The 26115-nt window shown below is 44.3% G+C and overlaps 1 protein-coding gene across 5 annotated transcripts in view; it reads right to left on the minus strand.

The window, feature by feature from the left end:
• The window catches only part of Slc24a2 (solute carrier family 24 member 2), a 266732-nt gene that overhangs the window by 36128 nt on the left and 204489 nt on the right, over nt 1–26115 (minus strand). For 4 of the 5 annotated variants that reach the window (XM_045161586.1, XM_045161591.1, XM_004658419.2 and 1 more), the window contains 2 exons: nt 9498–9596; nt 5907–6025 (listed from right to left, as the gene is read on the minus strand). In XM_045161586.1, coding sequence (XP_045017521.1) covers nt 5907–6025; nt 9498–9596 — 218 coding nt within the window. The remainder of the gene's footprint in view (nt 1–5906; nt 6026–9497; nt 9597–26115) is intronic. The other variant, XM_045161606.1, reaches the window with a different exon arrangement.

Raw genomic sequence — 26115 nt, forward strand, 5'->3', positions numbered from 1 at the left:
GTTCTGGCATGGACAGACATGACTGGCTTCTTCAATAGCATGTGCATACTTCCATGTTATTTCCTTTAGCATACAACGATAGTATGCTATCCTGTCCTATAGTGTGGAATTCACATGGGGAGTAGTTCCCTTTTCATTTCACAAATGTACTGAGGACCATTCTGAATCAGCACAGGAAGTGTTCTCTTTTCTTTTCTTTTTCTTTAAAGGCTGCAGATGGTCTATATCAGCCATGGGCAGTTTTCCCTGTAAAGGGCTAGACAGTAAATATTTCAGGCTTTGAGGGCCATATGGTCTCTGTCCCATATGCTGCTGCTGTAGTTTCCCATTTTTTTTTAATAAAAATGTTTCAGGGCTGGAGAAATGGCTTAGCGGTTAAGTACTTGCCTGTGAAGCCTAAGGACCCCGGTTCGAGCCTTGATTCCCCAGGACCCACGTTAGCCAAATGCAGAAGGGGGCACACGCATGTGGAGTTCATTTGCAGTGGCTAGAGGCCCTGGCACGCCCATTCTCCCTCTCTCTCTATCTGCCTCTTTCTGTCTGTCTGTCACTCTCAAATAAATAAATAAAACAAACAAAAAAATTTAAAAAAATGTACAAACCATTTTTGTCTCATGGGTCATACAAACATAGGCTACGGGCCAGATCTTTGGTCCATGGGCCACAGTGCTCTTACCTTACCTTCCCATGCCCAGTCTTCTCTATTCTTGCTTCATCTTTCATCCTTTTTTTAAATGAATTAAATTTATTTGAGAGAGAGAGAAGATAGGAGAGAAAGGAGAGCGAGAGTGAGAGCCAGAGAGAGAGAGAGAGAGATAACGTTCACATCAGGGCCTTCTACTGCTACAAATGAACTCCAGACACGTGTGCCACTTTGTGACAGCTTTATGTGGATACTGAGGAATAGAACCTGGGCTTTCAGACTGCAAGCAGGTACCTTTAACTTACTGAGTCATCTACTAGCCCCTTTATCAATCATTTGAAACAATCTATCTTCCTGAAAAATAGACTCAATGTAGCCATTGCTCCCTAAATCCCTTATATCTCCCCAACCCAAGAGGGCAGAGTGCAGATTGCTTGGTAGGGGGTGCAGTACCCTGCTCATCTCCTCCAGGTCTATTGCACCAGTTGGTGCTCTATCAAGTCTCTCTCTGCAGGAATCTCTGCCTCACTCCTCCTTTAAATACAGTTTGTGGATGCGATCCCAGGGATCTCGTAGTAGTGCAAATCACATCGGGGCATGCCCAGCGGCCTGCTGCTGCCCAAGAAGGAAGTCAACCCCCACATTGTTTACAGGGTCTGCTGGCTCAGCTCAGCCTTCCTCCCCAGCCTCCTGGCTGACATCTCAGTCCCTTTGTCCCCCTCTCTGGCCACATGAATGTTTCTGCCCCTCAAATAAGCCAAGTTCATTTCTGTCTCCTGTTCCTCTGGCTGCTGGATCTGACTAGTTCAGTTTCAGTTCAAAGGCCACTTCTCCAGGGGCCCCTCCATACTCCCTACCCTGCTTTGCCTTCTTTGTGCCCTATAGTCATACTGGTTTCAGCTCTGCTGGAATGAACGCAAGGGCGTCTCCAGCTCCCAGTCCACTGTCTCACACGATGCACCACACAAAGCTTGGGAGCTGATGAACAGGTGAGGAATTTCAAGCCAATTACATTTCCTGCTGGAACTTTCTCTGATGCTCAGCTTATGCTTTAGCGTCCAGTTCTCCTGTCTTTCTCAGCCACCACGGAAGTTTCTAAAGTTTCAAATTCCTACACAGGGCGCCATTTTGGTTCTTTTTTTCTGAGTGACAAACTCCTACTCATTCTTCAGCACCCAGCTCAAATGCCATCTCCTCTAGTGGGATTTTACACCTCCCATAGCTAGGGTCAGTTTCTTTTTTTATTAATATATTTTATTTATTTATTTGATATGGAGAAAGAGGCAGAGAGAGAGAAAGAGAGAGAGAATGGGCACTCCAGGGCCTTCAGCCACTGTAAATGAACTCCATACTCATGTGGCCCCTTGTGCATCTGGCTTATGTGGGTCCTGGAGAATCGAACTGGGATCCTTTGGCTTTTTAGGCAAATGCCTTAACCACTAAACCATCCCTCCAGCCTTAGGGTCAGTTCCTTCTTTCTCATATCTGAAGCACTGTGCCCAGACTTCCACAATCACCCTGAGCCATAATTAGTTTCCTGTCCCACATGTTTGTTTGGCTGATTTATTTATATCCTGAATACTCTCAAACATTGCACACAATATAAATCCATTTCATTTCACCCACAATGAAGCCCTTCAGGGAAGGGGCACCGTGAATGATGTTTAAATGGCAAGTATGGATATACAATGTAAATAGCATGTAGCTCTTTGTTAAGGGCTTTGTGTATATTATCTAACTCTGATAATAACCCTACTGAGGCAGTACTTTTAAGATCTGTGCTTTAGGGAGGAAGAAACTAATGCCTAGCTGAGATGGCATCTTGCTTCCGATGGGTGTGAAGTCCACAGCAGGGCACCCTGTACTCAGCCATGGCACAGCGGCTCCTCAGCACTCTGTCCCAGCACAGTGCATGGACATGCCCTATTCTCAGCACTGAGACCCAGGGCCTTGCTGCACAGAGGGGTCAGGCAGCAAGACTCGCTCCCCTGCAGCCAGATTCTCCCTTGTAGGGGCACAGATGTCCTTCTGCTAGCCAAATGGAGTGGCATGGTGATGAGACTGCTTCTGCACACCTGTGATTGTGTCAGCCCCAAGGGCAGCCAGATGTCCTTGGGGCCCACCTCCTGCTACCACATGCTGCTTATCCATGTGGACATGACCACTCTGCCAGCTCTGCTGAGCTAGTACCCAAGGAGTGCTAGGCTCTGGTCAGAAGGACAAGAAGCCGCAAGGCCAGAGGGCCTGTGTGCGCTCTCATCTTCCTTCCCATCAGTGGGGAGATTTACCTCCCATGTTCCTATCAGGCAAGAATTAGCATGCTCTCTCCCAAGGAGTGCAGCTGGCATCTGCTGCTGAGTATTGGCTGGTGTAAAGGAGAAGAGAGTGCTAGAGCACACTGGCTGCAGTCTGGGTTCTGTGTGAGTACGGGGCAACACATATCACTGGGAAATTCTGGTTCTGGGGGGGGTTTCAAACATGAGGGCAGTGCACTGACCAGCAGCGTTGACCTCGTTGGGGAGTCCACTGGCACTTCAGAACTGAGCCTCACTGCAGATCTGGCAAACCAGAATCTGCTTTCTATCATGATTCACCTTACCCATGCCCCTGGGATTTAATTTGGAAGTTCCTTTAAATATGAGGAGCCCTGACCTAGGGTATCCAGTTAAGATGCAAATTTGAGCTCCATCTTTAAACTTCTAATTCATTTCATCAAGATGAGATCCAGAAGTCTAACAGCCACATGTGATCCCACCTGCCTTTTGGGCTGAGGTCTAGAGGTAGTGTTCATGGTGGAAACTGCCTGTGTATTGCATTAGACATGTCTGAGATTGATCCCACCTCCACTACCTATAGCTTGGTAGTCCAGTTAACTACTACATCTCACCAAGCTCAGCTGCCTCCAAAGTACAACAGACATTCCAGTAACCACACCTTCAGGTGTGTGGTGTGAAGATAGGCATTTCTAAAGCAGTTAGCACTGAGGCAGTATAAAAAACCAAAAGTATGGGGAATGGGAGAGAATAGGAACCCTTCACTCCAGAGTCTGGTTGAAGACTCTTGCCCATTATGAATCAATAATTCCAGCAAAATGAATAGTATTTACCATCAAACTTGCCAACATAGAGACAATATTTCTTCTATATAGAAATGCTTTTTAAATAAGAATGCTAAAATATCTGGGCATGGTGCTACACACCTTTAATCTTAGCACTCTGGAGGCAGAGGTAGGAGAATCATTCTGAGTTTGAGACCAGCCTGGGAGTACAGAGTTCCAGGTCAGACTGGGGTAGAATGAGACCCTGCCTTGAGAAAACAAAAACAAAACAAAAAAGGCCAAAATATCTACAGGGAAAGCAGTTTAACGTCCTATATCCCTGTGATCTAGAGTTTTGTCCTGTCCGGAATATCATCCTGTGATTTTACTTAATTCCTCCTCCCCACCTTTTTTTTTTTTTTTTTTTTTTGAGGTCGGGTTTCACTCTCTGACTTGGAATTCATTATATAGTCTCAGGATGGTCTTGAACTCATCTATCTACCTTGGCCTCCTGAGTCCTGGAATTAAAGGCATGCACTACTATGCCTGGCTCTCATTTGAAGTTCTTAGCAACCCTTATAAAAATAATAGCTCCAAAAGCAACCAAATTGTACTGATGCCTATTGTAAAGACAGTGAGTCACAACTCTCTCTTGAAAAACTCATGCCCTCACTAGGGCCTAATTCTTTCACTGATAGCCTCTCTCATCAACCCCTATGCTTAAATTTATATTGAAATCCTTTTCAGTCAATTCTAGGTTGGATTCCTATTAGCTTGTCCTGAGATTTCCTTCTCAGGTGACATTGAGGACCCAGTTTTACCTGAGTGGAGGTCTCTGAGAAGAACTCAGGCAGCTGAGTGGAGGTCTCTGAGAAGAACTCAGGCAGGCGGCAGTGTGGGCTTTGTCTCTACCCCTGCTGCCACTGGCCTCCGTAGCACGTAGTAGGTGCTAGGTAGTGTTGTTATTTGTTATTACTAGTATTATTTGTGTGTGGCATATGTGCCCATGCAGTGCCCTGCGCACTCGTCCGTGGTGGGGTGCACTTGCCTGTGGTGGCTGGAGGGAAGCACGGTGTTCCATTTCATCACTCTTCTACCCATTTTTGCTATTCTTACTTGAGCCAGGGTCTCTTACTGATCTTAGAGCTTGCTGCCCCCCGCCCCCTCAGGCCCTGAAAATCCTATCTCTACTGTCCCTCACAGGACAGGGGTTATAGATGCAAGTGGCCACACCCAGCTGTTGATGTGGGTCTTGGGGATCAACTCAAGTTTTCTCTCAGGCCTTCTTAGGCCCTCGTGCTTATATAGGAAGTGTTCTTAACCATTGAGCAATCTCTTCAGTTCAATGTTGGTATTATTAATACTAGGGGGATAGTTTGATTGGTTGTGCCATTGAACAGTGAGTGGGGCCAGAGAGTGTTAATTTCAACCACAGAGACAAAAGGTCTAGCAAAGGTGTGATGGCTGAGATTCCTCTGTTATTTAAGTCTTAATTTAAAAACATAACTATGGGCTGGAGAGATGGCTTAGCGGTTAAGGCGCATGCCTGCAAAGCCTAAGGACCCAGGTTCTATTCTCCAGGTCCCACATAAGGCAGATGCATATGGTGGTGCATGTGTCTGGAGTTTGTTTGCAGTGGATAGAGGTCCTGGTGTGCCCATTCTCACTCTCTTTTTCTCTCACCCACCCTCTCTCTGTCATAAATAAATGTTTAAAAGCATAACTATCAGGGCTGGAGAGATGGCTTAACAGTTAAGGCACTTGCCTGCAAAGCCAAAAGACCTAGATTCAATTCCCCCAGATCCATGTAAGCCAAGGTGGCACATGTGTCTGGAATTTGTTTGCAGTGGTTGGAGGTCCTAGTGCACCCATTTTTTCTCTGTCTGCCTCTCTCTCACTCTCTGCTTCTCTGTCTCAAATAAATAAGTAAAAATAAGATATTTTAAAAAACAATGTAACTATCAAACTTGATCATATATCCAGACCTTCTCTGTCACCCCAAAAGATTCCTATACATGGATCCTTCAACCTTACTTGAGAGGCAATGGCTTACAGAGTTTGTGGGTTCATTTAATATACATAGAGGTTGGCCCACATTGGGCCTTGAGCTGGTCCTGGGAAAGTCACACAAAGATGCATGAGCTCTTCCAGCTGGAAGCTGGGGCCTCCAAGGCTTGGGTAGGGTGTGACCCGCCAGGAAACAGCAGGAAGGACAGAAAGGCATACCGGGGCTTCTGCAGGCTCGATGCTGTGGGAGAGGTTCCCGTTCTGCACAGGCTCCGAAGCTTCGCTCGACGGTGTCATTTCAACCTCTGTGCTCGTGCTGTTGGGGAGCTCGATTTTTTCTGTGGTGTATTTTGCACCCACACACACACACGGGGGGTGGGGGAAGAAAGAGAGAACAAATGGAGTCAATGTGGATAAAGAGCCATGCTGAAAAGAACATGCAGAAATGCTGTTGGAAGCAGAGGAGAGTGGGTGGCATTTGAGACTTGGGCTGCTGTTGGGCAATGGTGGAGGGATTTTACCACTCTCCGCATGGCCCTGGCTCACTACCCTCACCCCTTCCATAGCTCTGGCTTCCACTGTGGTATAATGTCACTGGGGTACTCCAGTGCAAGTCTTTTTCTGCTCTAGGGGACAGTATATAGTCGGAGACCTTTAGACATTTAGAAACATTGCCATTTGGACCCATACCCTTGGGCATGTCCCTACAGCAGGAGCTCTTGTACGGTCCTCTGGAAGGGCTTGGCCAAGGGCACATGCTCCTCCACTCTACTCTGCCACTGTCAGCCTGTCATCTGAGGGCAGCCCCTCCTTCCTCCGGGCCTGGGAAGATAGCAGCTCACCTGGCTGACCTCCAGGGTCCATTGCTCCCAGTTCTAATCCTCCCAGGCTATGTAAGAAGAAATTTTTAGGGCCCTGGTGGCCATGGTAAAGGCAGGTCTGGAAACTTGACCCTTCTCATGCCTGGACAGTACTTCTCAGCAGAGGCTGCATCTACCTCCTGCTCCAGGTTGGGGAAGAGGGAGATACCCGAGTCTGTTTGTTGCAGAAAGAGCTAGAGCGAGGCCATGGGTTAGTCAGGACTTCCTCTGAGAACAGAGACTTGAGTCAAGGGCCATGGTTAAGCACTGGGACTCTGCAACCCTGGGAATCCGACAGGAGTGGAGGTGTTCGTGTGCAAGTTCTACTACTTATGCTGTGTGACTCTTAGCAAGGGCCTCCCCTTTTGTGGGACTTGGAACTGAGGTGATGATAACAATACTCTTACTCCATTGCTCCTTTTCTAGCCACCATCACTATCACCATGACCAAAGGGCATGCTTGCAAGGATGGAAGGAAAATACACAGGAAGCACTCAACCTGGAGCCTGGGCAGAGCTAGCAAATATGAAAAATGCCACTGAATCTTCATGATAGTTACTGTGTTACTTCTTTTGGTGTTTCAAGGTAGGTTCTTACTCTAGTTCATGCTGATCTGGAATTCACTAGGTTAGTTTCAGGGTGGCCTTGAACTCTCGGCATTCCTCCTACCTCTGCCTTGCAAGTGCTGGGACTAAAGGCGGGTGCCACCATGCCTGGCTTGTGTTACTTTTTTGGCAAGATGTTTCCCAGGGCTGAGAGGAGTACCTCCAGGTGACTAGTGTTCAGGTCCCACCAAGTTCAGCTGGCACTTCAGTGAGAGGAAAATACCAGGACTTTTACTGGAAGCCAGTGTGTGAGGGGTCAGGAGGGCAAGCAGCAGTGTGGTCAGGGCCGACCAGGGTGTGGACAGGAGGTCAGCAGTGCGGGAGCTCGTGGAGGTGTGGCTTATTTTTTGTTTTTCAATTTCAGATGGACCAAATATTTATATCATTAGTACATAACAATGTAATTTGAGAGTTACATGGTTGTGTGTTGGCACATGCCTGTAATCTAGACACTGGCAGAGGCAGGAAGATTGCCATAAATTTGAGGCCAAACTGATTCACAGAGCAAGTTCTGGGCTAGCCTGCATTATGAAGCAAGACCTCATCTCAAATTTAAAGAGTTAGATTAAAAATTTGGGCTTATACACAAAAATACTGGAAATTCTAGAGAAATGTGCATGCATTTGATTATGGCATACACAGACATAAGTAACAGCATGGAAAGACACAGAAACTTGATTGGCCCTTATCTGCCCATATTTAACAGTGGCAGTGATCTGTGTGAAGCTTTGCTGCCTGTGGCTATGCCAAGTTATCTTGGCATGTTTGAAGCAGTTATTTGAGTGAAAAATACTAAGCATTGGGAAATACTAGAGCTCTGTTTCTAGGGTCTATTGGCCATAGTGATACAATCTCAGGGTCAGAGCCATAGTCAGACATGACCCTGGAGACCAGAACAATGGTGCTAAAGGAGTTTAGACGCCTCATGAGAGACATGAGCAGATAAGAAAGGACCTCTTGGGCACAGAATCCAACCCCAGCATGATTTGATACCACAGTCTTTTGATTGTCATAGAAAATATGAAAATAAATATTGGTCCTTCTTTGAAAGGCATAGATTTTAGGCATATATTCTTTTTAGTTGCCAAATCATTTATAGGCCCTGCCAATAGCAGAGTTCCTTGAAGTCATGTGGCCATCTCCTTGAGGATGGTTTGATTCAAGCACAGTCATTAAGAGAAGTGCCGGATAGAGCCCAGCTGCCTAAATCTTCTATCCCACAATACCCCATCCCAGAAAGGAGAAATCAGCAAGTAGGGCAGAGAAAATAGCTTTTGTAATTGAGCCTAAATGTCCTAAGCAAGACTTAAGCAGTCAGTAACTTTCACAGTATGACTTTACAATTGTACAGTAAAAAAATAAAGACAACTAGCATACGCCCATTCTAACAAACAAACAAACAAACAAAAAACAAATGTGTCCAAGTGTAGGGAAGCAGAAAGAGACAGACAAAACTATGTAATTCATAATTCCCAATTCAAGAGTAACCTTTGTTAACATGTTCACTGATTTTTGTCCAGTTTTTCTTTATTCAATTGGATTTTAACTTTTTTTGTGGCCAGAAATTTTCCCTGAGTTAGAAGTCAGGATAATAGGAGACAAAAAGAAAAAAAAAACCCAAAAACCAAAAAACAAAACCCAAAACAACAACAACAAAATCTCTTTGATGGAATATATGTATTTTGAGGGTTACACTGTTAAACTTTGTCTGCAGATAATTTTAGTTACTTGGGTAATGGCTTCATTTACAGCATGGATCTAGATTAGGTTAAATTTAGTTGGAATTTAGAATTGAGAGATATATTATAGTTACAGACAGAAGAGAAGAAACATCATGTTCCAAGTTAAAATAAGATGAATGTCACAATCTGGTCACATAGGAGCTCTGGAAAAGTCAGGTATTACAGGAGGACTCTAACCTTTGGTTAACCATTATGACTTGGCTGTCCTTTTATGTGGAATTTCTGAAGTATAATGATTGTCCCTTTTTTTTAAAGGACACATATTGATGAAGTGTATTAGGACATGAAGCATAAAGTGAAAGTACAGCAGAGGAGCGCCTATGTTGGGGGGTGAGGTCCCCTAGCAGGCCAATTATTACTTTTGGAGTGGTTATGCCTGATGATTTGCTTACAGTCATTTTGTTCCCCTTGGCCTTCCAGTAGCTACTGGTGACATGAAATATCCATTCTTGTCTTGTCCCAGTTGGGAAGGAGGAACTCAATTCCCATTGCTCAGTAAAGGGCCCAGCTTCAGCTTCTAAGGTGCCCACAACTGGGCCCTACCCCTTTGCTCTCTTCCCTGTCCCCAGGAAGGACAAGAGTTGGATGTCTCTTTGCACTCACCCACGTGATTGGCAGCCCCATTCTGCCTCTCATTCTCATCCACCTGGCACTTCTTCTTGGCTATCTTGTGAAGAATTGAAGCCTTTTCTCTGAACCTCCCTGAAGCAAGAGAAAGGGATGGGAAGGAGACAGAGTGAGAGGGAAGGTAGAGTCTCAAGGCAAGGAGGGAAGCGTTGTCAAAGCTGGCAGATGACTTCTCCAGTCAAGCTACCACAGCAGTGACCACACCCTTCGGTCCAACCCAAATGCTCTGGAACTCACAGGTGGGACATTTCTTACCTTGTGGATTCTTTAGGCCAGTTCTCTGTTTGAGAACCTCCAGCTGCTGGAGCATAGATGAAACTCTCCCCCTCCCCTCCCATGTGTTCATGAAATGAAGCATCAGGCCTCACTGCAAATCCCCTGATGCTGAGATCCATGACAGGAGTGAAGGCCTGGTGCTGCTCTGGAACTACACGCTTACCCTAGATTTGCTTGAGACAGTGGTCTGCAAAGGACAGCCAAGCCTCGGGGTCCTTTGACTTGGCTTTGGAGTTCAAGCATTTATCATAAGTAACATTGCAGTTTCTAACCAAGTCGGGAGCAGGCATCCTGGCTTTCCAGACCAGCTGAGTCAGCTGTAATTAAAGCATCAAGGAGGCAACTGCTTCCATTTGGGGAGTTAGGGCAAAGAATGATCAACTGAGCATGTCAGCGATGAGACACTTTGGGAAAGGTGCTGGAAAAAAAAAATACCATTCTCAAAGTAATCATTTTAAACAGCTGGGCCACAAGTATAACGCTTCAGTTCTCCTTCATCATTGACATAATTAATGTGTAAATGCATGCAACAAGCACAGGAAATAAGCATGCAAGAGTGTTGAGATTAGGGAAACACAGCATTTTTCTCTTTTGTAATCTTTGATTTTTTTCCCCCTTGGGAACATTCAAGGTACAAAATATTCATGTCTTGGACTGATTACTGCCTAAATTCCAACAAGATGAGTTCCTCAAAATACCATCAACCTTACAGTTTCCTCACTTGGCATTTTTTTTTAATTGTGTCCCCCTCGCAGTGTACTCACAGGGGAATTTCATCCCATTTTTCTAGTTAGAATCTAATCAAATGAACATGTTTCTTTTGGATAGTTCCTCTTCCTGGGCTGGGACATGGCAGGCAGGCTCCACTGACCTTCCCCTCCATGTGGTTGGGAATCAAGGCACATGGTCAGAGTAGTGGCTTATGGGACAGGTTGGGAATGGCAGAACCTGTAAATTCCTACAGTGAAGGTGGTACAGAATGGGGCCCTTTCTGCTGACATCTCCATTAGCCTTATGCCTAGCTAGATTCTTTGCTATATAAATGCAGGCCATAGTGCCTCAGTCTAGGCAATGAACATTTGGCATGGTCTATGTTTTCAATAGCAACAGGAGGGGAAACAGGGAACAGAAGAGGAGGTCAGAATATGGCTTGGACTCTGTTTGATGGTCTATGTGATTAAATCAGAGATGTCTAAAAGGTCTCCAGGTGTGTCTGGAGGCATTTCCAGAGATGATTAGATCATGAGGACTCTGACCTGATCAGTGATTTAATCCACTGATGGATTCAAGATTTAAACAGATCTTTGGGATGTGGTGAAACTGTGGCAGGTGAGATGTGGTTAGAGGAAGTGGGTCCCTGAAGATGTGCCTTGGAAGGGTATATCTTGTCCCTGACTCTTCCTGTTAATTCTCTCTGCTTCCCAGTGCCATGAGGGAGCAGCCTCCTCTGCCACATGGCCCCAATGCCAAAATGCTCTGCCTCACTCCAGGCCCACAACCATGGAACCAGCTGAACATGGACTGAAACATCTGAAACCAGGAGCTAAAGCAACCTTTCTTCACTTGAGGTAGTTTTCCTCAGGTGTCTAGTCACTGTGATGCACCATTTGCTAACTCAGGCTGCATAAGCAATGAGAAGGAAGGATGAGAAGAGGATGTGGTGTGTGTCCTTCAGGCAGCACTATGGGTCACCATCCTGAAAGGTGGCTTGATTCGCTTCTAGTCAATTCCAAGGTAAACTGTGAGAAGAAAGGTGGGAGAAGAAAAGAAAGCCCTGAGACTGAGAACTGTAGGAGTAAAAGACAGCAGGGAAGGAAAGAGAAAATAGAGAAGGAAGGACTATGGAAGGAAGAGGAGGAGGAGGAGGAGGAGGGCAGGAGTGTGACTGCTTGGTGGTGGCCCAGCTGTGCAGACATCAGACACCTTTCAGGCTGCCAGATGGAGTTTTCTCACAGTAGCAGCAAATGAGGAGGGTGATTTTCAGGACTTTAAAGCCAAAAGAGGGGTGACTTTATGCAAAAGACAACTCCAAGAAGTCCTCAAATCATTCCCTGAGGAGAGGAAAAGGAGGCCCTGAAACTTCATTGGAGATTTTGTTTCAACTGATAAGAATCATTCTTCTGTGGTTTTGGGGTCATTTTGTGGGCTTCCCTCTGTGGCTCTATGCAATAAAAATGATCAAGACTTGTTTGAAAATTATGTAGGAAATAGTAACAAAGTAGGAAAAGATGAAGAGGAAATGAAGCTGGGAGACTAATACCTGAAATATTAACCTAATCTAAACAATGTCCTAAAGTCATGAATCATGGCAGAGAAAGTACACACTAGAAAGCAACATACCATGTATTGCTTGGAATTACAAGTATCTTTCCAGAGTTTAGATGTGTGCCTGAGAGAACTAATACCTCAGAATACATTAGGTGTAGCCACTCACTCCACCAGGAAGTATCTTTACCAAGTGTTGGGAGGACTATGTGAACCTGGTGGAAAAAGTATTCTGGAATTGGGAGTTCAATGACATGGAAGGCCAGGGTGAGTTTTCTCCCCTGTGTGTCATTATTTTGCTTGTTAAAGTAGCACTTTTGGTCCTTTGCACTGTTGACAGGGGGAAGGGATGGTCTTCACTTTCTCTTGGGACTGAGTCTTGTGGGCAGTAATACTATGCAGCTGGGGCTGACCAGGGAGCTAGCTGTCCTCCCTACAGAACTCTTTTTCAGTCATCTTCCCCTGGCCATCCTTTGGCTCCACTCTGTTGACCTTGTGTTGATAATTGCTCCACAGCCTGAAGAAATTTGTCCTAAAGATTAGTTTCTAGAGAGGTATAGCAAGGGGAGGCCGAGGTGGTTTGAATCATGTTCCCCATAAAATGATGTGTTTTGAATGCTTGCTCCCCAGATGGTAGTAATTTGGGAGGTATAGCCTTTCTGGAGGAAGTGTGTTGTTTGGTGTGGGCCAAAGGGTATTATAGCCAGCCCCCACTTGCCAGAGCTCAGCTCACTTTCCTGCTGTTGTTTTCCACCTGCTGTGATGAGGATTATGCCTGCCACCATGAAGCTCTCCCTTGAGACAGTTAGCCAAAATAAAACCTTTCCTCCCATCAATTGTTTTTGATCAGGTGTTTTGTCCCAGCAACAAGAAGATAACTATAGCAAAGGTCCACCTTCAACATGCACTGCACGTGTGCACACACACCTGTGCTTTGGAGAGTGGAGGGCAGAGGCTGACAAAGGAAGGTATGCTAGGTTGAGCCCAGTGGACTCCCTGGGCTCACCTCGGGCAGCTGCTGAGAAACGCTGTGAGCATGAAGTTTCTGGGATTTTTCAAATGGCAGGGCCATTTGGTTTTCTTAGTGGTAACATGGGGATTCCAATGGTATAAGCTCATGAGTTAAATGTAAGGTTAAAGTGAGAAAATGTGTGTAGAGGGCTTGTCACGATATGTGACACTAGAAGTACTCTGGAAATGAGAAAAAGAGAATTAAACCATCAGAAGACTTGTGGCCCTGGGTTGCTTTAGGATTGTTGCCTTTTTACTTCCAACCCACACAAGCAGGATTGGAGAATCAGCTCCATCCACATCGAGGACTTCACTGAATTGGTGCTTAGGTTTCAGGTAATCTTCCCCAAATCACCTCCAAATATTAGGCCCAGATTCCATGTTGTTCTAAGGGGTGACATAGAAGGATAAATCTAGGAGACAATTATCTCTGTGTCTGGTGGTAAAGAATCAAGATATTGTTAAATACTTTTCAAGGTGAGTGGATTGATTTTAACATCTTTTAAGGCAGGTTAAAAAATATACCCTTGTGGTGCAAGCTCTGAAGGTGTTGCATTTTTATATAGCTACAGATATTTGTATACTTAGAAGTCTCAGAAATAGCAAACTATGATCAAATCGTGAGGCACCTACGTCAAAACATGGTACACAAGTTTAATATAGTTTAGCTTGATCCAAAATTTGCAAGAGTACCAAATGAGTGTCCTCAAAAGTATATGTGTTGAGTAGGTGGTGAGGAAGTATGGAAGGAAAAGATCCAAGCTAAGGGCATCATGGGAATAAGAATGAGTTGAGGAAAACAAGCAGAAATCAAAATCTTTGACCCAATCATTCCAAGGCAAAACAGAAGTACCACACAGAACTGTAAATATATACAGGGAAAACACTGTAAAATAAACAGAAGGACCACACTGCACTGTGAAATAAACAGAGGGAACACACTGCACTGTGAAATAAACAGAAGGACCACACTGCACTCTGAAGTAAACAGAGGGAACACACTTCTCTGTAAAATAAACAGAGGGAACACACTGCACTGTGAAGTAAACAGAAGGACCACACTGCACTCTGAAGTAAGCAGAGGGAACCCAGTGCACTGTAAAATAAAAAGAGGGAACACACTGCACTGTAAAATAAACAGAAGGAACACACTGCACTGTGAAGTCAACAGAGGGAACACACTTCACTGTAAAATAAACAGAGGGAACACAGTGCACTATGAAATAAACAGAGGGAACACACCGTGCTGGAAAATAAACAGGGGGAACACACTGCACTGTGAAATAAACAGGGGGAACACACCGTGCTGGAAAATAAACAGGGGGAACACACTGCACTGTGAAGTAAACAGAGGGAACACACTGCACTGTGAAATAAACAGGGGGAATACACTGCACTGTGAAATAAACAGGGGGAACACACTGCACTGTAAAATAAACAGGGGGAACACACTGCACTGTAAAATAAACAGGGGGAACACACTGCACTGTGAAATAAACAGGGGGAACACACTGCACTGTGAAATAAACAGGGGGAACACACTGCACTGTAAAATAAACAGGGGGAATACACTGCACTGTGAAGTAAACAGAGGGAACACACTGCACTGTAAAATAAACAGGGGGAACACACTGCACTGTGAAGTAAACAGAGTGAAAACACTGCACTGTGAAATAAACAGAGGGAACACACTGCACTGTGAAGGAAGCAGAGGGAACACACTGCACTGTAAAATAAATAGGACCACACTGCACTGTAAACAAATGGACACACTGCACTGTAAACAGTTAGAATATACTGCACTTTGAAGTAACACTGGAGTGCCTGTTTACTCAAAGAAGATGAGGATAGCTTCCCTTCTGTGCTTAATTAATTGAAACAGCCCCTTGAAAATTCCTTCACATCTTTCCCATCAAACCACTAATAGGCAAATGACAGAAGGGAGCCTTGGGTTGGAGAGATGATGAGGTCCTGGCTGTCACACAGCATTTTGAGCATTAGCAACACAGAAAAAAGTTGAAAAAAAGAGACATAAAATAAAGAACAAAAGGAGACAGCACATATACCATAATGAGCAGACCATGGTTTGGGAGAAGAAATAAGAAAAAGAGAGAAAGGGGGGGGGGGGGTGGGAGAGGGAGACGGAGGGAGAAAACAGAAGAGAAAATTTGAACATAAATCTTTCAAAGTCTTTAAAATTTTTTTTTGTGTTTTGGTGTGTTCAGTTCTGTCTTTCTGGCCTCTTTCTTGAGGGTTTAGGGCTTGGCAGGTAGCTTCAAAAGCAACAGGGCATTTGAGAACCTAACTTCCTCTATTCCTGGCCTTCTACAAGGAGGCTCAAATCAGGCAGACAGGTCCTTGTCACTTCCGCAAGCCTTGCAGCAAAAGTGATATAGTGCCAGGGGTCATCCTCTTTCTCTTGTGCCCCTCATGTAAACATCAAATCATCCAAAAACAATCAGCAAATGTGGTGTTTCTATTTACAAAATATTTCGGAATCTTCCCACTTCTCCCTCTCCAGCATACTGAGCCTAGCCAGCATCTGGTCTTACAGAACAATTTGGTTGATTGAGTCTCCCCTTCCACCCTTACTTCTCCATCTCTCAGGGTCTGCTCATCCAAGCACCCACAGGGAAGAGCAAATCAGGTCCCACTGCTCCCTTATTGGTGCAAAAGCCTGCAGTGGCTCTCCAAGTCAAAGTGAAAGTCGAGGTCCTTACAATACACTGAAGGTTTCATCCCATGAAGGCTGAGGGTTCACCAAGGACATTAGGAACTTCTTGGGGACGGATAGGAGACACTCATGTGTGTGTTGGGGGCTTTATACTCCAGAGGCAAAAAGGGCATGCCGATTGTTTCCTCTTCTGTACATTTCCAGGACGACGAGGAGCCCCTGGGCTAGAAAAGGTCTGGGAAATGAGAAGCCGGGCTAGACGTCAGGCCATGCTCCTGCCTTCTAGGTGGGAGTCTACACTGTCCTCCTGGTCCTTGTCCACCAGGCACAGCCTTATGTCCGTTTGCTGCGCACACGCCTGCTTTCGCCACCAGAGGGCAGAGTTCTCTGGCAAAGCGGCCATCTTCCTGTCCCTCCGCAAATATCTTAGAGTAATAGTGCACTCGCATGGCAGGGAATGAAACCCTGTGTAATCAAGCTTCCTTTTAAGCCTGTGCAAGTCAGAAGTAATCTTCTGCATTGCAAATCTTAAGCAAACTTGTTCTATGTACTGGGCAGTGTTTGGTAGGTACAGGTGGTGCCTTGTAGAGATCGCAGCCTGTACTGTAACAAGCTGCTCTGATGGAGAGAGGGAGGGAGGGAGGGAGGGAGGTGTGTGTGTGTGTGTGTGTGTGTGTGTGTGTGTGTGTGTGTGTGTGTTCACAGCATAAACGTGAAAAAACTCCTTGGTACATCTGGTACCTAACAGCTAGAAAGAATAAATCTTTTTCCACCCAATACACTGTGTAAAACAGTTTATTTAAAGGAGGTGCCTTACTTTTTATTTTATTTCTTGTTTTGTTTTTCTGAGGTAGGGTCTTGCTCTAGCACAGGCTGACTTGCAATTCACTATGTAGTTTCAGGGTGGCCTTGAACTCATGGCGATCCTCCTACCTCTGCCTCCTGAGTGCAGGGATTAAAGGCATGTACTACTATGCCCAGCCTTTGATTTTTATTCTTACAAGAGAAATGTTGATAATATATTTTTTATTTTTCTCTTTTAAAGATAATAATTTTATCTTAAACAAAACATAGGATTTTATTTATCTCAATCTGTTTTTGAAATATAGCCTCTAAATTATTTTTTTTCATAATTTTTTTGTGAAATATCACATAAAGCATTCATTCTACTATATTGATATTAATGGAAATTAAATTGTGATTGTAATCTTTTGTAGACTATCTTTAGTACTTTGTGAATGAACTTCATAATAGAGGTGATCAACCTAACTTAACTGTCATTACATTTTAAAAGTACTCTTGTATGTGCATGTGGGTGTGCAGTGTCCGTCAGTCCTTCCTTCAGTATGTTTACCACTTCTTTCTTTCTCTCTCTCTTTCTTTCTTTCCTTCCTTCCTTCCCTCTCTCTCTCTCTCCCTCTCTCTCTCTCTCTCTTTTTCTGAAGTCAGCTCTTGCTCTAGCCCAGGCTGACCTGGAATTCACAGTAGTCTCAGGTGGCTTCGAACTTAGAGGGATCCTCCTACTTCTGCCTCCCTACTCCTGGGATTAAAGGTGTGCACCACCATACTCGGCCCTTGTTTGTTTTTGACTAGGGCATTTCATTCATAAACTTTCTAATTAGGCTAACAGCCCCAGAGCCCCTCCTGTCTTCCACCTCCCCACCACTGGGAGTGCTGGTGTGTGCCATGACGTGGAGATGTTTCTGTGATAGTGAGGATTGAACTCAGGTCCTCATGCTCGTGAGGCCAGCACTTGACTGACTGACTGAGTTCTCTCCCCAGTCCTGTCATACTTACAGTACAATCGTGGGAGTGAATGAGGCTATATACATAATTGTATCTCAAATGCTGGCCAAACTCATCACATAGTGAAAGGGCAGCCAGATCTCCCCTAGGGCATTCCTTTTTTTTTTTTAAAGGCAACTCATTAAGTAGTCTCAGGCTGGCCTTGAATTCACAGGCACAGAGATTCTGTTACCTCGGCCTCCAGTGTGCTGGGATTAAAGGTGTGCACCACCACACCTGGCAGGCATTCTTTAATAATATTCTATAGGAAAAACCCTTGTGGCCATATGCAAAGAATAAATTTGTCCAGGGTGAACTCTATTATATTCCCTAGCAGGTTACCTCCTCATTGGAAATGAGCAAGCTTTTGTAATATGTTGACAGATTTCCAATATTTTACAAATATTTTTGTCTTAAAGACATCCTGACTCCTGTTTCCAATGCTTGTCTTCCATAGACTTTGCCTCATCAGTCATGGTCAGTCTTCAGCCTCACCTCTCCATCGAAGGTCAAGGTCCCAGCCCAGTGCCTTTCGTGACTTCAGCTCTTGCTGCCACTGCCCTCTCTTGCCTTCCCTTCTCAGACACCACTCTCAGAAGATGTGGCCATGCCAGTGCCCATGCCCTTAGTCTCCTTTGTTGATATATCGACTCTGCATTTGGCAGGTTGCTAGCATTACTCCCACTCTTTGCTTTCATAGGACTTGACTTCTCAGTGTCATTTGATGTTTCTCGCCCCATACCTCAAAAATCACCTTTGATTTTCACAATCCCTAAGGAACCTTCTTAAATGTCAGTGTTCCTCAGAGATCCTTTTGGCTTTCTTTCCTCACTCTCCTTTCTTCTCAGAGGAGCCAGTTTTCTGTTTCCTAAATGTCCATGAGCTGCTAAGCTCCAGATTTGGACACCTCCACTTAGAAGTTCTCTCGTAAACTCAAGTGATACAAATTCTATGCAACACCTTTCATCCTAGACACCTACTCTTCTGCCTGTGTATTCTGCTGGTTTCTTCCCCAAGCATACCTAGAGATCTCCCTGTGGCCAGCATCCCATTCATCTCTCTTTTGCCAGCATCTGTGCCAAGTCCCTCTGACTTGACCTTAGGATCTTTTGTGCAAAGCTGCCTCCCAGGATATTGGCTGCTGTGTCTTCTTTGGGTTCCCAAATAGTGTGGTGTCTCTGCAACCCCACTTTACCTTATACTCTGTTTCCAATGTTCCACACTCATTTGCTAGTTTTATTCTTGCACAACATTCTTCTTTTGGAAAATTTCTCAGAGTTCCTTTCTTCTATGACAAAACCTTGATTTCTCTTCTATCATGCTTTTATCAGAGAGCCTTCCAGATATTTTTTCTGATCCTTTCCCCAACTTGATGTGGGCCTTTAAGCACAAGGCCACTATGTCTATCCCCAACACTAGGCTGGTTCTAAATAGGGTTTGTAAACACTTAAGAAGGGTATGTTAGTGGGTATGGGAGGAACCTGAGTTGTTTATGTTATGAAACTTGATTCTGAGATGCTTTGGCAGGGGAGGTAAGAAAGAAGGAGAGCCCAGAGGCCCCTTGCAAGAAACTTGCCAGACTGGTTGGCTGACGCTTGGCTACATTTCCAAAGTCTAGGAACATTTATAGGCAATGTCTATTTTTAAATCTAATCAGGTTCAGGAAAATTGGAATTTTACAAACCAAAAATCTTGCAGGAGGCATCTAAGTGCAGAATACCTTTTTTTTTTTTCAAAAAAAAATTGAGAACTTTAATATATGAACATATTGCAAATTGGTCATACTCCATGAAGTTGTATTCTTATTTCCCATCTTTTCGTCTCCCAGCCACTTAGGGCCCTCCTCAGTAGGTGACAGTAACTACTGTGGGCTCTCTGTGGGTGGTGGTGGGGGTAATGCCTCAGAATGCACCTTCCCACTCTGTCTCAGGAGAATGACTGCCCATCAGCCCTGTCCTAGCCAGGGTGACAATGGTGCAGAGCTGGCACTCTTTGTCAAGTGAGAGAAGCTGCTCTGCTGTCTTAGGAACTGTATTTGTGATCATGCAGAGATAGGGATGGCTTGCACAAAGAAAGCCTTAAGGAAATTAGTCTGGTTCCCAGATTGGAGGTCTGAGTCAGATGGGAACTGAAGACACAAGCGTTAAACATCTTGTCATTTCCATCCTTTGGACCCTGATGATCTCTAAGAGATTAATGGATAAACAAATCACTACTAATAAGGCAGGTTGCACATCTCAAGACCTGATAACACCTAATCTAACTACTTTGTAATGGGTACAGAAGTCTCTTCTGAGTCCATTTGTCAAGGCTTGTGCCTTAGGGCATGGCTCTGCAAATGGGCTGTGACATTGATTTATTCCTCTGAGAGACTTTTGACTTGTCCATAGGTCTGGAAGATTGCAGGTGTGCACTAAATATAATTTCAGTGCTTATTGTCACCCATGCATAAAAATCCCGAAACTGGGGCTGGAAAGATGGCTTAGTGGTTAAGGAGTTTGCCTGCAAAGCCAAAGGATCGTGGTTCAATTCTCCAGGCCACATGTAAGCCAGATACACATGGTAGTGCATGCATCTGGAGTTCGTTTGCAGTGGCTAGAGGCCCTGGTGTGCCCATTCTCTCTCTCTCCCTCTCTGTCTCTCATAAATAAATAAAAATAAAATCTTTACCAAAATCCAGAAGCTAACAAAGCTCTTCTTTCTATCATGAGCTTGTATATTGCCAAATTATTTGTCTTGGTATAAGTGAGAGATGTTAGATTAGGCTAAAAGTTATTCAGTAGCAGTCAGGATTTTGTGACATTTTTGAATCATATATTATCTCCTGAATTTTATGTATCTAAGAATTGACATTTAATTTGAATTTCTAGATTTTTTTTTTTTGTTTTCACTGCTCAACATTATATTGTAGTCTAGTACCTGTAAATTTCATTTGACATGTGGGTTTGCAACAGAGGTGCTGGCCCATGCTGCAACTCCTCAACTCAAGGGGTAAGGCTCAAGACAAAATGAGACGTTTTGGTTTGTTTCATATTTAAAACTTACCATGATTAACTGAACATGCCAGCATCCTGGTATAACTGACTCCCCCTCCTTTTTTTTTTTTTTTTTAAGAGAGCAATTCATGAGTGTTGTAGAAACTACTGATTTAGAATAATGGTGTTCTGGTTTGACTGATGAAGGCAGCCTAACATTTCCAGTTCTAGGAATGTCAGAAACAGACAAAAGCAGCATCCACAATTCGCCTTCTGCTGCCATTTAACACATCTACATGTGCAACATGGCAAAGCCTGCCTGCGTTTGCCAAGTCCAATCTTTCTGCTTTGACTGTGGACAGTTTAGATCATGAAAATAAGATGCAATGAAGTTTGAACAGCGGATGTATTCTCATAGGGAAGATTCCCTGGTTCTGGTCTTCAGGAGGAGGGTGGCTTAGACAGAGCTGGCTGGTCTGGCAGACCTGACACCATTACTAGCTGGTTCATTTGACTATGCACATATGCTGCCGTTTTCCTAAGATCCAGCCCCAGGGAGATGCCTGTCAGAATACATCCCTGAAGAGGTCATGGGGTTGATCTCTGATGAGTTCAGGCACTTGTCTTCTGGAAAAGGCTCAGCCTTCCCACAGAGCATCTATCCAAGTGCTGAGAAAAAGTCCCCAGCCATGGAGGGTGGGACTGAATGAGTTTAATCGTGAACTGGGATGAATGAAGCATAACACGCCATTGGAAATGGTGTCTGTGCAGAGCCAGGCTCCCACCTTGCCATTGGGAGGTAGAGAGGTAGTTCTCAGTGTACTTTGATCTTTCTGTCCGGATGTCAGTGATCTGGAGCTAGGGAGCAGGCTGCAGTGGAGAGTGGATATTCTGTGTAGAAGGAACAGTATTGCCACTTGGAGAGAACAACTAGTTCAGTCATAGATGTGCCATTGGTTTTGACTCAACTTTGGTACAAATCTAGGTTTTTAAAATGAGTACATTAGAAGGCAGAAGAGAAGACTCATCTGCTTTGTAATGAAGTTGGGACACATCACGCTTCAAAGGACTCATTACAATCGGCTTCTGAGGCTCTCTCAGGCACTGTGAGTGGAGCATAAGTGGTGCAGTCACTTTGGAGGTTACTTTGGCACTATCTTTCAGAACCTGACATAGGTGCACTCATTGAAGTGCCATTGCTCGTTCTGGGTACTATTTTATGTGCATATATCTTGTACATCATAGAGTTTAGCATATGGGCTTAGAGGATGCTTACCCAGCATCACCATACTAACCTGATAAATAAACCAAAGTGAAAATATTCCAAATGATTACCAACAGGGGTCTCATTGAACCCATCATGAAACAGTCATATGTCAGAAGACTGTGCAGCTATTAAAAAGAATGAAGACTAAAGGCACCAGTATGGAAAGGTGTCCAAGATATTATTAATAAACAGAAGCTACGTTGGAATGGTATGCTGAATAAAGAAAGAGTATGTTAAAGAACTGGCAAAAGAGGTGACTTGTAATGAGTAGAATCGTGGTAGGAAGGAGACCCATTCTCATTGCCTTTTCTTATCTAATGTCTCTATTTTTGTGTGCACGGAATGCGTTTAGAATAAAAAATAGTTTTTACTAATTTTAAATTAATTTGTGACAAAATTTCTACTCTGGTAAAAGTTTGGATTAGTAGTAAAAATATTTTTAGTTTTAATGTTTTATTTATTTACTTGAGAGAGAGGCAGGGAGAGAGAGAGGAGGGGGAGAGTGTGTGTGAGAGAGAATGGGTGTACCAGGGCTTCCAGCAACTGCAAACAAACTCCAGACGCACGTGCCATCTTGTACATCTGGTTTACATGGGTACTAGGGAATGGAATCTGGGTCCTTAGGCTTCACAGACAAGAGCATTAACTGTGAAGCCACCTCTTCACCCTTGGGAATACAATTTTTATTTCAAATGTTGATTCTACAGGAACTATCTGCTGTCTTTGGTATGTGTAACCACATTAATGAAGACTTTGCCTGTGAATTGGATCAAATAATACACAAAACTTTTATCTTAGGAAGTCCCTAGTACTACCCAGCTGGTGGCTTGGCAGGTATCAAGTCAAGTGCTCAGAAGGTTTGAGTGGATTGCAAGCCAGTGTGTGCTATCACGCTTACTGCAGAACAGGCATGGGCCTGGAGGGCACTGGATGTCCATTATCTGAACACTGCTCCTGAGATGGGGAACTACATCCTTTGAAGCCAGGCCATTCTGCTCTTCCTTTTCAAGGAGCCTCCCTCATAGACCCTTTCTGAATCCTAGCTCATTGTTCTCTCTGCAATTATTCTGATGGCCAACCATGGCAACACTACCCAAATGAACACCAGGAGTAACATCTGTGAGAAATCACCTTGACCTTGTCCTCCTTCTTGGAATAGATGTGATATTGAGGCTTCAGATCCATGAGGTGTCCTTGAGGTTGAAAATCATATACTAATCATAGGTAATAGGGTAGTGAGGCAGTAGTGAGTGGGAGAAGCCTGGGTTCTGAATTAGTGTGGAGCTGCAACATTGTGCATGTCCTGTCCACCTCTGGGCTTCTTACACTTGAGAGAAAACTGCACTTCTAAGTTATTAAGGCACTATTAATTTTGGATTTTCTGCTGTTTATTGTTGAACCAATCGTGTTGGCTACATGTCTATATAATACAGCCTTATCTCTTCAAACAAGGATTAAAATATATTACAAAGGTTACAGATAACCCAAGGACTTGTTTCAGAACTAAAGTTTTATAAGATGCATCTTGGGCAATGATAAATGCTGTTGGATACTGTTCCCAATCCAATACTTTTTGAAAGAGAATTGGGTTAGTTTATTGCAAAATTGAATATTGAATGGCTGGCTGGACTGTGTAATCCTATGGTGCTTTTGTTTCTTTGAAATAATGGGGGTGGGAGCTCAAAACTCAGCCACATACAAAATGTCTGTACTTTCTTGTAGTTGACATGGAGCAGGCTTCATTTCATTAGAATCATAATTTTTGTTCTTGATAAACCCTTTATCAACTTTTAACCTTACAAACCTTATTTTTACTTATAAAATGAGCAATGATTCACTTTTTAAGTGGTGGTGGGATTACTTCCTGCTAGTGTCTTTTGTTCAGTGGCAATGGCGTTAGGACAATACAATGCAGGCAACTTTCTCTGTGTATCATTTCTTTGAAAGATATTAGTCAAGATATCTGTCTAGCTACCTGCATACATGTTTATGAAATCTTTATCTCCCAAAAGCAAAGTTTACCAGTCCTTTATATTGCCTCTTCTTTCAGTCCATCTATTCCATCATAAACTAGGGCTGGGGATGTGGGTCAGTTAGTGATAGACTCTTTGTCTAGCATGCCTGAAGCCTTGTGTTCAAATGGAAAAAAAAAATTGTTGAACTAACTTTCTACATTTGTATTTAGAGGAATATTAGGAAAGAAAATCATGTTCAATTTTTGAGAATGTCCCCTATAAATTCATGTGTTTGAATGTTTTATCCCTAGTCGGTGGTGCAGTTTGGGAAGTTCATGGAGGTGGTGGTGTCTTGTTGGAGGAAGTATGCCACTGGGTGTGGGCCTTGTGGTGTGGCGTTATGGTCCAGCTCAGCTTGGCGCTCTCGTGCCTCTCACTTTTCTTTCTGCTGATATAGAGATGTGATGCCGGCCATCTGTTCCTGCCATGCTTTCCCTTCCCTATTGGACTTGCCTTCAAAACTGTAAGCTGAAAATTAGCCCTTTCCTTCCTTAAGCTACTCCTGGTTGGGATGGTATTTTTTTTGTCTTAGCAATGAAACAAACAAAAATCCTGATACAGAATTACAACTAGGGTGATTTACTTGAGTCTCTCTCTCTCTCTATATATATATAAGCAGTTTATTTTGTTTATTTGTATTTATTTATTTGAGACTGACAGAGGGAGAGAAAGAGGCAGATAGAGAGAGAATGGGTGTACCAGGGCCTCCAGCCACTGCAAACAAACTCCAGGTGCATATGCCCCCTTGTGCATCAGGCTTATGTGGGTATGGGGGAATCAAGGGTCCTTAGGCTTCACAGGCAATCACTTAACCACTAAGCCATCTCTCTAGCCCTCCAAAAATATTTTGTTAGAAAATATATTCAATAGGAGAGGTACTATTCACTAACTCATCACATCTAGTAAATGCTTCCTATGCGGTTATTTAAGGGAACACACTCGTGCAGAGAGTGGTAAGACAGCTTGTCACCTTGGGATGCAGGAATGAGGCAGCGGGGACATTGCCTGCTAGGGGAGGGTGGGGAGCTTCCTGGGTTCTGCTAACTCCCGGTTCCCAGGGCTGGGTGAGATGATAGCCTGCTAGGCTCCCGTAGCCCCAGTGCTTGTGTCTCACACCTCGCATCACTCCTACTCCTGGCTAGGCCCTGACTTTCTCTGGACTGTCTTTGATCTCCTTAGGCCCTACCCAACCCTAGTGTCAGTCCATCCTGGGGATTGACAGATGGATGTCTTTTGGAGGAAGTGGATGCTGGATGGGAGAGGATGATGGATGTGGTCCAGGGAGCTGCTCCAGTTTGGGGTCTAGAGCACCCGAGTCCTAAGGGAGGGAAACAAAGGCTCCAGGGCCAGAGTAAACTCTGCCAATGCTGTGATTTTGTCCAGTGTCTGAGAGAAGTATCTTATTTTAATATAATATATAATTAATGTAGTAATAAACTTCAAGGGAGGGCATTCAATTGGGTAAGACTTTTGCTCTTTAGCTCACTGCTGCTCTCATCCCCAGGCTATGGGTTACAACACAGTTTTCCTCCCCACTCCCTGCATCGTGGAAGACTTGCCATATGTGCCATGTACAATGAGCTTCATGGCTACCCATAGGACAGGACTTTGGCATAACTGAGTCCTGTGTCTAGGCCCACATCACCATTTAATACCCCTGATTCCCAGAATGAACGTCTTTGCTTCTGCCAGCCTTCGCTTCCTCATCTACTAAGATACTTCTGTGAGTCTTGGCTTTCTCGCCCGCGAGAAAAATCTACCCGTGAGGTCATAATGCCGGTGAGATGACACAGACCATAGAAAACAAACAGCCCTGCACTTGGCAGATGGAGGCACCCAGATGCTGGTTAGACCCCATCCTTTCATCCCTTCTGTTAGCCTGGCAGGGTGGTCCTTGCCACGCCCCTTCTCAAGTTTATCCCATATCTACTGATACTTTAGGCCCAGTTCAAAGACCTCTTTCTCCAGGGACTTGCCTCCCTTCCCCACTGGAAGCCAACTTTCCTCCCCTCCCATGTGCCACCACCTTCTGAACCTCTGTGCTACCTCATTACTGTCCCTCAGTGATTGCTGTGTTGTTGTCCATTCCCCCTTTCCTATCTATAAATTTCATGGGAGCAAGTAGCCTGGCTTTAGTCTTCTTTCCCAAAGCACTGTGCAGAATAACCTGCACATAATAGGTGCTTAAAGACAATGAGCTGCATATGCTCAGGGCATCAATCCGAAACCCTCATTCAAGAGGACATGGGGAGGCACATATGAGGCACATTTTCATTTGATCCACTTAGAGAGGAATAAAGCAATCACTGCAAACAGCTGACCTCAC

Source organism: Jaculus jaculus, chromosome 1 (genome assembly GCF_020740685.1).
Source record: "Jaculus jaculus isolate mJacJac1 chromosome 1, mJacJac1.mat.Y.cur, whole genome shotgun sequence".
Lineage (NCBI taxonomy): Eukaryota > Metazoa > Chordata > Mammalia > Rodentia > Dipodidae > Jaculus > Jaculus jaculus.